Raw genomic sequence first — 11,007 nt, 5'->3', positions numbered from 1 at the left:
TGACTTCAGGTTCATTTGGTCCTTTTTCTGGGGTTTATGAGATTTTGGTCTGAACCATGTTTTTTTGATGTTTCATATTTCTGTGTTGTGCCCACTAGTGCCCAGAAGTTCCAGTCTTTGGAGCTGCTCAGCCCCTAGAGTGAGGTTGCGGGATGCAGGGGAGCAGAGCTGGTGCCTGGGGGGAGGAAAGATCTGTGTCCGGATTGCCGTCTGTGGTGCCTGTCTCCAGTGTCAGGGCCAGTGGGCCAAGCACACAGGTGTAACTGTGCTCTGCATCTCTAGCTGTTGTAGGCGGGGCCTCCCTCTGGCTGGCCTGATGGCAGCGCAGTGGCAGCTGGTTTGCGAGCTGTTGCTCTCAGGCCAGGAAGAAGGCTCGGCAGGCTGCCTGTCACAGTGGGGGCCTCGGGGCTGAGCAGCCAGCCAGGGGGATGGAGCGCCTGAAGCGCCTCAAAGTTCCCAATCTGCTGGGCAGAGCGCGCTCAGACAACCTTGTCCAGCTCTCCCCTCCCCCGCGCAGCAAGCTCCGTGCAAACCCCGCCCCTTCAGCGGCCCTCTCGCTGCTCGGAAGCCTCAGACCGCCTGCCTGTCCTCTCACAGAGCGGCCGGATGTGGATCCCGTCCTCCACAAACGGCCGGAATGTCGGTCTCTCAAGCAGTCCGCGTGTCCGAGCTCCCCATCCTCCAGAGCACCACACAAGGTAGGTTTCTGCTCGCAAAGCAGTTCTCCAGGGCTGGGAGTTCCGCAGTCCCAGGCCTCCACCCGCTTCCCTGCTGCGTTTCTCTTCCTCAGGCGGGGGAGCTGGGGTGGGGGAAGGGCTCGGGTCCCGCCGGATCAAGGCTGTTGTATGTGACCCTGTTTCGTGAGGTCCGCTCTGTTCCTGAGGTCTGTATGCAGTCTGGTTCAGCCTTGTTTCTTTTTGCTGTTTTAGTGTTAGTTGTATTAATTAACTATATTTTTGTACTATTTGTGGTTTTGGGAGGACTTCTCTATCTCACCTGTCATGCCGCCATCTTGAATCCCCCGATTATATATATTTTTAATAATACTTCATATCACTTTGAGCTTTCTTAGGTCCACTTGGAGAAATCTCGTGTAAATTAAAATATTTAGCTACAAGGGAACATGAAAGAGAATTATTTAAAGACGTGAATTATACTTTTATTATTTTTCATAAGCATGGTTAGAGAGAGAGGATAGTAGAGACTAGTAAGAAAGGTAAACAAGAAATTTTATGTGACTTGAGGTGATATGACTTATCAATTCAGTTATAGCAACCAACCCTATACTTGTATGTATATGTGAGAATTTTTGAAATATTCAATTCTAGTCATTGGCAATATTTGTTATATAATGTGGCTTTTGGCCGAAGAGAACTGATTTTATTTTGAGTTCGTTCTTCAGTTTGACTCGGGAAAACAAGTTAAAAATTGTGTTGTTGTTACTACTGGTAATGATTTGCGATCATTTTATAAAAGCTAAGAATTTAAAACATGCTTATTTGTACATTACATTATTGACATTTCAGAAGCAGTGTGTTTTATTGTAAATAACTCTGCAGCTATGATTTATTTTTCTGTTCATCACTTTGTTTTAAAAATTCTCCGAAAATACAGAGAGTGAAAGTTGGGTTAATAATGAAGCAATTGATTTAACTGCAAAATAAATGCCTAAGGTATTGCTTTGAAAATTCATCAACCAGGTGAAAAATGAACTGCAAAAGAAGAAATGTAGGGGAGGACTTGTTTGCTGTGGGGATAGGATTTGTAGGTGACTGTAAAAGGAATTAATTTGCTTAGATGTTTCTTTTCTGCAGTTTCACACTCAGTCCTTAAATGGTTAAATGTTGTATGTTTGATGAAAAAAAAAATAAAATGTTATTCCAGTATTTATAAGAGTCTTCATGATAAATCAGATAGCAAATTACATAGATGACTTGATCTATACCCAAAATAATCCAACGAATATAAATTGTGTGTGTGTTATGTTTTTTTAAATTTGTTCAAACAATGTGCAGACTTAAGTTTCCTATAGTGATGGGCTAGTTTTTCATCCTAGTTCCCTCCCCTCCACTGCATTATATGCATATTACATACTCACACCATGAGAAAAATTGCTGGAGCAATTATTTTATGAAAATATAATTAAAATCATCAAAAAGTTGATAACAAAAATTACCTGGCTAAACTGGAAGGAACACTGAAACCCACAAAGATATACTTAGCCAAAGCTGCTTTTTCCTGGAGGGAACTTGCCAACTTGAATTTTGGTGTAGACATTACCAAAGGGGAAAAGTAACAAATCAAATTCTGGAACCCAGATATGAAGTCTAATAGAGGACTCACCCTACCTGAAACTGGTCCCAATTAGCTATATACACAGAATAAGAGTGACCTTGAAGTAAGCCAAGCTTCCACCTAACTCTAAGTCCTAAGGCTCACCTTGTAACTGAGCAGAGCATGTGGGAAATTTTCTGAAAACGAGTGTCCTCAGACCTGCCTTTGCACATATTTTCAGGCCAGTTTCATGTTGTCTGATTAGTTCTGAAATCCTCAAGCTGAAAACAAAGTTATTGTTAGCTGTGAATTAAGTTACTTAAGACTGATAAGTATTTATTGTTGCAGACACAACTGAAAACTTGTGGAGAAACAACTTCATTCTAGGCTTCAAATTATTACAAGTATGTTTTCAAGAACATTGAGCAGTGCTAGTCAAAGATAGAGCACACCCTGAATATGTCACTTTGAGTGAGCACCTAGAAATAAAAATATACAGATCTGCAAAATTTAAATATAAAATTAGTAGACACTATAAAACACTTATGTTCTTATGCTTCCATAAATTAAAGGAAGGCTTGAAAGTACCTTCAGCAAAAAGGAAACCATAAAGAGTGACCTAACTGATGTCAAACAACCAATGAGACATTCTGTAAATTAAAATGGCATTGACCAAAATGAAACTCAAAGAGTAGATATAGAAGTAAATTAGACAAAATCTAAGAAAGGTTTAGTAAACCGGAAGATAGCTGAGGAGAAGTTACTAGAAATGCCAACACATAGGGACAAAAAGATGGAGAATATGGAAAAGAGATTAAGAGGCATGGAAGAAAGAATGGCAAGTTCTAACATGTATTTGGAGTTCCAAAAGGTGCTGATAGAATAAGGCGTTCAGAATTTATTTTTGCATTTAAATTTGTGGTATGTATATTTACAATTTCTCTGCCATTGTGAAGACATTTGAACCATGTAATTTGTGCACATATGCTTTAAGAACATTGCAATCTGATTTCTTTTTAAAGTTTACAATATAACATATCACTACTATATGAGTGTTACACATTTAAACAAAGGCTAAAACTGGTTTTTGAAGATTAATTATATGAGCAAATGAACATCATTTAATAAATTATAACTAAAAAATTTAATATTTAAGATACTGAATTATATTTATTGTCTTATTAAAATGAAGACACTCAAAAGAAGCATCAGAGCTGTTTTACTGGCTCCTTTTCCAAATTAAAACATTCTTTTTATTAAAAACAGAAAACAAATAGGTTAATTGTACTTGAATATATAGGTGGCCTTTCCAGTTTATTGATCCACTAAATTAACAAGCATCACATTTGTTTTTTCTATTTTATTAGAGTAGTAATATGTAAAAAAACGACAAAAAAATATGAATGTCTAAGCAGCTAACCCATTGTCTTTGCTTTAAAAAAATGACTGGAAATGTCACTCAGAATTGTATAATTAGGAGGCACAATGGAATCCTGAAGTGGCTGGTGTTTTAAAAAATGATCATTCATGGGAGTACTCTATTTGCTATACGGAAATGTGTCATCTGAAATAGTAAAAGCCATAGATGCCAAGTCACAGATGTGAAAGGAACTGAGATGTCAGTCAGTTCAGTCTTCAGAAAGCAGCTGTTTCCAAAATGCCTGAAATGTTTTCATGCATACTTCTTAAAATTTAAAGTTTCCAGGGATGAGTAACATTGTGTGACTAAGTAATTCCATCATTTGTCCTTCCCAATCCCTTTATCTTTGATAACTGTTTAAAAAAAAATCTTTGAGCTCTGACCTATAATAAACTTAATATGTTAAAATGTACAATTGATTTATTTTGACACATATGCATACCCCTAAAGCCATCACTGCAATCAGGAAGTTAGATGTTGCTATCACCCCAAGGAGCATCCTCACAGCACTTTGTAATCCATTCCTTCCTCCCCCTCCATTTCCAGGCAACCACTTATCTGATTTCTGTCTCTATTGATTAATTTACATTTTCTAGAGTTTTATAGAAATGCAATCATATAGTATTTACACTTTTTTTCACTTGGCTTATTTCATTCTGCATAATAGTTTTGAGATTTATCCACATTGTTACATGTGTAAGTAGTTTTTTTTCTTTTTATTACTGAGTTATATTCTTTGTATGAGTATGCCATGTTTTGTGTATTCATTATATATTGGTGGGCATTTGAATTGATTTGTTTTGGGCTGTTATACATAAAGCTGCTCAAATATACACACAAATTTATGTGGATATACACTTCCATTTATTTTAGATACATATCAAGAAGTGAAATGCCTGTATCATCTGGTAGGTTTATTTTTAATTTGAAAGAAACTGCCAAGCTGTTTTCCATAGTGTTTTCTGATGTTCCCAAAAAGTAACATTTTACATTCACAGCAGCTGTGTGTGAGAGTTCTAGTTGCTCTGTATTCTTTCTAACACTTTATATGGTGAGTCTTTTTAATTTTAGCCATTTTGATGAATGGGTAGTGGTATTTGTTTGACATTTTAACTTTAATTTCCCTAATGACTAATGATGATCTTTTCATGTACATACGGACCATTCATACACCTTCATTAGTGAAGGGGCTGTTCAAATTATTTGTCATTTTCTTATTGGGTTATTTTTCTTGTTATGTAGTTTTAAGAGTTCTTCATGTATTCTAGATTCATTTACATTTTCTGATGATGGAACACACAGCAGTGTGTTCTGAATATTTTCAGAGGAAATTTTCAAGAAGACATTTGCTTGGAAACTACTCAAACACACTAATCCACAAATTCAAGAAACCAGATGTATAGTAAATAGAATAAATAGAAATCCTTACTCAGTAACATTATAAAGAAACTGTAGAGAAATGGATAGAGACACCTTAGAATCATTCAGAGAACAAAGACAGTTGACTTCAAATTAAGAGCAATTTCTTAACAGTAATAGTAGAAGGCAGAGGACAGGGAAATAACAAAGATTTGCATAATTACTACTCTATATTCTTTATTCCTTTTACCTGAGACACTTCCTACTATTTGACAAGCATACTTTATGTATCTTTTTTTTTTTTTTTTTTTTTTTTTTTGAGAGGGCATCTCTCATATTTATTGATCAAATGGTTGTTAACAACAACAAAATTCAGTATAGGGGGGTCAATGCTCAATGTACAATCATTAATCCATCTCAAGCCTAATTCTCGTCAGTCTCCAATCTTCTGAAGCATAACGAACAAGTTCTTACATGGTGAACGAATTCTTACAGAGTGAATAAATTCTTACATGGTGAACAGTACAAGGGCATTCATCACAGAAACTTTCGGTTTTGATCATGCAATATGACCTATCAACCATCAGGTCAAATATGAATATTCATTTGATTTTTGTACTTGATTTATATGTTGATCCCACATTTCTCCTATTATTATTATTATTTTTATTTTTAATAAAATGCTGAAGTGGTAGGTAGATGCAAGATAAAGGTAGAAAACATAGTTTAGTGCTGTAAGAAGGCAAATATAGATGATCAGATGATCAGGTGTGTGCCTATGGACTAAGTATTAATCCAGGCTAGACAAGGGCAGCAAGACATCCACGGATGCAGAAGATTTCTCTCAAAGCAGGGGGGGTGAGGTTCTGAGCCTCACCTCTGTTGATCCCCAAATTCTCACCTGATGGCCCCCCTGCGACTGTGCCTGTCTTAGGTTGTTCCTCCCTTGAGGAATCTTACCCGTCTCTGGCTAACCAGTCATCTTCCGGGGCCATACAGGGAAATGTAAAGTTGCTAAGTGAGAGAGAAGCCATATTGTTTGCAAAGGTTAGCTTTTTACTTCTTTGCAGATTTATGCCCTGTGGCTTCTATGCCCAGCACTTGTCTCGAGGTATCTTTACCACCTGGAGGAATTATGATACTCGGTAAATTCGATATGAGGCACGAATTCTATTTAAGGTTTGTAATTAGGAAGGAAGAAGAAAAGCTATAGATGTAGCATATGAAGGAAACTTGGGAGGATTGATTATTTCTTTGACATATCTTCTTGTATAGTACCTTAAGTATGTATAGGTTTTAAACTACTAACTAATTTGCACACACATATTAACATAATAGGAATACGGTGACATAAACAAAGCAAATCTATAATTACCAGCCATCTCCAGTGAAGCCAAGAAAACCATTTAGGCACCCTAGGCATTTGTGAAAATTTATCTATGATATGATGGATATTGTCCAACTGTACTTGAACCATCAGACAAATTAAAGCAGCCCATTTCTGGGATCTGTTCACATCCCATATGTTCTTTTAACCATAGATAGTCTATAGTCATGAGATTTTGGGGTGCTACAACTTGCACCCCTCCCAACTCCTGGTTGAGTTCCAACAGTACAGATCCAGTCAAATTCGTTGTCTCACTGTATGCACATGCCAGCCTAGACATCTCCCTCCTCCTTCTTATGGCAAGTCCAGGAGACGGTGGGCTGGATGCAGCCACAACCGCAGCATCGTCCGGATCCCTGTGGAGGCTTTTTGATGATCATCCCCTGGCACGAGTCCTCCAGAGAGTGCTGATGCCGGAAGCTCCTCCTCATATCGTATCTTAGTTCATTTTCTGGGTATCCAAGCTAGGCCTTGATCTTCTGCGTAGAAACAAACAGACCCTTTGCCCACACTTTGACATGCCCTCTATACCACTGTGCAGAACTCATTGGAGGTCAGCACACAGTAACTGCTTTTTTTTTTTTTTTTTAATTAAGAGAAAGGAATATTATCAGAAAAGAGTACCTCCATAGCTGATCATCTGACACCCTTTAAGTGATCAACATTAAGGATATTTAAAGCATGCGTTGATCTTTGATTTACCAATAGTTTTATCCTGTTAAGGAGTAATCCCCCTTTTCTTTCTTTCTTTCTTTTTTTTTTTAAATTTTTAATCTACACTTACCTGAAGAATACTATGTTTACTATGCTCTCCCCTATATCAGGTCCCCCCTAACAACCACATTACGGTTACTGTCCATCAGCTTAGCAAAATGTGGTAGAGTCACTACTTGTCCTCTCTGTGTTGTGCAGCCCACCCTCCCCTTTCTCCCTCCCCCCCATGCATGCTAATCTTAATACCCCCCTTCTTCTTCCCCCCCCTTATCCCTCCCTGCCCACCCATCCTCCCCAGTTCCTTTCCCTTTGGTACCTGTTAGTCCATTTTTGGGTTCTGTAATTCTGCTGCTGTTTTGTTCCTTCAGTTTTTCCTTTGTTCCTATACTCCTCAGATGAGTGAAATCATTTGGTATTTCTCTTTCTCCGCTTGGCTTATTTCACTGAGCATAATACTCTCCAGCTCCATCCATGTTGCTGCAAATGGTTGGATTTTTCCACTTCTTATGGCTGAGTAGTATTCCATTGTGTATATGTACCACATCTTCTTTATACATTCATCTACAGATGGCCATTTAGGTTGCTTCCAATTCTTGGCTATTGTAAATAGTGCTGCGATAAACATAGGAGTGCATCTGTCTTTCTCAAACTTGATTGCTGCGTTCTTAGGGTAAATTCCTAGGAGTGGAATTCCTGGGTCAAATGGTAGGTCTGTTTTGAGCATTTTGATGCACCTCCATACTGCTTTCCACAATGGTTGAACTAATTTACATTCCCACCAGCAGTGTAGGAGGGTTCCCCTTTCTCCACAGCCTCGCCAACATTTGTTGTTGTTTGTCTTTTGGATGGCAGCTATCCTTACTGGTGTGAGGTGATACCTCATTGTAGTTTTAATTTGCATTTCTCTGATAATTAGCGATGTGGAGCATCTTTTCATGTGTCTCTTGGCCATCTGTATTTCTTTTTTGGAGAACTGTCTGTTCAGTTCCTCTGCCCATTTTTTAATTGGGTTATTTGTTTTTTGTTTGTTGAGGCGTGTGAGCTCTTTATATATTCTGGACGTCAAGCCTTTATCGGATCTGTCATTTTCAAATATATTCTCCCATACTGTAGGGTTCCTTTTTGTTCTATTGATGGTGTCTTTCGCTGTACAGAAGCTTTTCAGCTTAATGTAGTCCCACTTGCTCATTTTTGCTGTTGTTTTCCTTGCCCGGGGAGATATGTTCAAGAAGAGATCACTCATGTTTATGTCTAAGAGGTTTTTGCCTATGTTTTTTTCCAAGAGTTTAATGGTTTCGTGACTTACATTCAGGTCTTTGATCCATTTTGAGTTTACCTTTGTATATGGGGTTAGACAATGGTCCAGTTTCATTCTCCTACATGTAGCTGTCCAGTTTTGCCAGCACCATCTGTTGAAGAGACTGTCATTTTGCCATTGTATGTCCATGGCTCCTTTATCAAATATTAATTGACCATATATGTTTGGGTTAATTTCTGGGGTCTCTAATCTGTTCCACTGGTCTGTGGCTCTGTTCTTGTGCCAGTACCAAATTGTCTTGATTACTATGGCTTTGTAGTAGAGCTTGAAGTTGGGGAGTGAGATCCCCCCTACTTTATTCTTCTTTTTCAGGATTGCTTTGGCTATTCGGGGTCTTTGGTGTTTCCATATGAATTTTTGAATTATTTGTTCCAATTCATTGAAGAATGTTGCTGGTAATTTGAGAGGGATTGCATCAAATTTGTATATTGCTTTCGGCAGGATGGCCATTTTGATGATATTAATTCTTCCTAGCCATGAGCATGGGATGAGTTTCCATTTATTAGTGTCCCCTTTAATTTCTCTTAAGAGTGACTTGTAGTTTTCAGAGTATAAGTCTTTCACTTCCTTGGTTAGGTTTATTCCTAGGTATTTTATTCTTTTTGATGCAATGGTGAATGGAATTGTTTTCCTGATTTCTCTTTCTATTGATTCGTTGTTAGTGTATAGGAAAGCTACAGATTTCTGTGTGTTGATTTTGTATCCTGCAACTTTGCTGTATTCCGATATCAGTTCTAGTAGTTTTGGAGTGGAGTCTTTAGGGTTTTTTATGTACAGTATCATATCATCTGCAAATAGTGACAGTTTAACTTCTTCTTTACCAATCTGGATTCCTTGTATTTCTTTGTTTTGTCTGATTGCCGTGGCTAGGACCTCCAGTACTATGTTAAATAACAGTGGGGAGAGTGGGCATCCCTGTCTGGTTCCCGATCTCAGTGGAAATGCTTTCAGCTTCTCGCTGTTCAGTATAATGCTGGCTGTGGGTTTATCATATATGGCCTTTATTATGTTGAGGTACTTGCCCTCTATTCCCATTTTGCTGAGAGTTTTTATCATGAATGGATGTTGAATTTTGTCAAATGCTTTTTCAGCATCTATGGAGATGATCATGTGGTTTTTGTCTTTCTTTTTGTTGATGTGGTGGATGATGTTGATGGATTTTCGAATGTTGTACCATCCTTGCATCCCTGGGATGAACCCCACTTGGTCATGGTGTATGATCCTTTTGATATACTGTTGAATTCTGTTTGCTAATATTTTATTGAGTATTTTTGCATCTACATTCATCAGGGATATTGGTCTGTAATTTTCTTTTTTGGTGGGGTCTTTTCCTGGTTTTGGTATTAGGGTGATGTTGGCTTCATAGAATGAGTTTGGGAGTATTCCCTCTTCTTCTATTTTGTGGAACACTTTAAGGAGAATGGGTATTATGTCTTCTCTGTGTGTCTGATAAAATTCCGAGGTAAATCCGTCCGGCCCCGGGGTTTTGTTCTTGGGTAGTTTTTTGATTACTGTTTCAATTTCTTTGCTTGTAATTGGTTTGTTTAACTTTTGTGTTTCTTCCTTGGTCAGTCTTGGGAGGTTGTATTTTTCTAGGAAGTTGTCCATTTCTTCTAGGTTTTCCAGCTTGTTGGCATATAGGTTTTCATAGTAGTCTTTAATAATTCTTTGTATTTCTGTGGAGTCTGTCGTGATTTTTCCATTCTCATTTCTGATTATGTTGATTTGTGTTGACTCTCTTTTTCTCTTAATAAGTTGGGCTAGAGGCTTATCTATTTTGTTTATTTTCTCAAAGAACCAGCTCTTGGTTTCGTTGATTTTTGCTATTGTTTTATTCTTCTCAATTTTGTTTATTTCTTCTCTGATCTTTATTATGTCCCTCCTTCTGCTGACTTTAGGCCTCATTTGTTCTTCTTTTTCCAGTTTTAATAGTTGTGATGTTAGACTATTCATTTGGGATTGTTCTTCCTTCTTCAAGTGTGCCTGGATTGCTATATACTTTCCTCTTAAGACTGCTTTCGCTGCATCCCACAGAAGTTGGGGCTTAGTGTTGTTGTTGTCATTTGTTTCTATATATTCCTTGATCTCTATTTTGATTTGTTCATTGATCCATTGATTATTTAGTAGCATGTTGTTAAGCCTCCATGTGTTTGTGAGCCTTTTTGTTTTCTTTGTAGAATTTATTTCTACTTTCATACCTTTGTGGTCTGAAAAATTGGTTGGTAGAATTTCAATATTGTGGAATTTACTGAGGCTCTTTTTGTGAGCTAGTATGTGGTCTATTCTGGAGAATGTTCCATGTGCACTTGAGAAGAATGTATATCCTGTTGCTTTTGGATGTAAAGTTCTATAGATGTCTGTTAGGTCCATCTGTTCTAGTGTGTTGTTCAGTGCCTGTGTGTCTTTACTTATTTTCTGCCCGGTGGATCTATCCTTTGGGGTGAGTGGTGTGTTGAAGTCTCCTACAATGAATGTATTGCAGTCTATTTCCCTCTTTAGTTCTGTTAGTATTTGCTTCACATATGCTGGTGCTCC

At 37.9% G+C, this 11,007-nt stretch overlaps 1 protein-coding gene across 4 annotated transcripts in view; it reads left to right on the top strand.

Annotated features, from left to right (window-relative positions):
• Window positions 1–559: 559 nt before the first annotated feature.
• The window catches only part of LOC118971520 (uncharacterized), a 304,795-nt gene continuing 294,347 nt past the window's right edge, over window positions 560–11,007 (top strand). For all 4 annotated transcript variants that reach the window (XR_012133130.1, XR_012133131.1, XR_012133134.1 and 1 more), the window contains exon 1: window positions 560–698. Coding sequence is in view for 1 of the 4 variants with exons in the window: in XM_073240714.1 (XP_073096815.1) it covers window positions 607–698 (92 nt within the window). In the remaining 3 variants the exon portion in view is untranslated. The remainder of the gene's footprint in view (window positions 699–11,007) is intronic.

The sequence above is a fragment of the Manis javanica genome, chromosome 7, assembly GCF_040802235.1.
Source record: "Manis javanica isolate MJ-LG chromosome 7, MJ_LKY, whole genome shotgun sequence".
Classification (NCBI taxonomy): Eukaryota; Metazoa; Chordata; class Mammalia; order Pholidota; family Manidae; genus Manis; species Manis javanica.
Note: the sequence above shows the minus strand (reverse complement) of the source record. Positions and strands in the feature narration are given on the sequence as shown.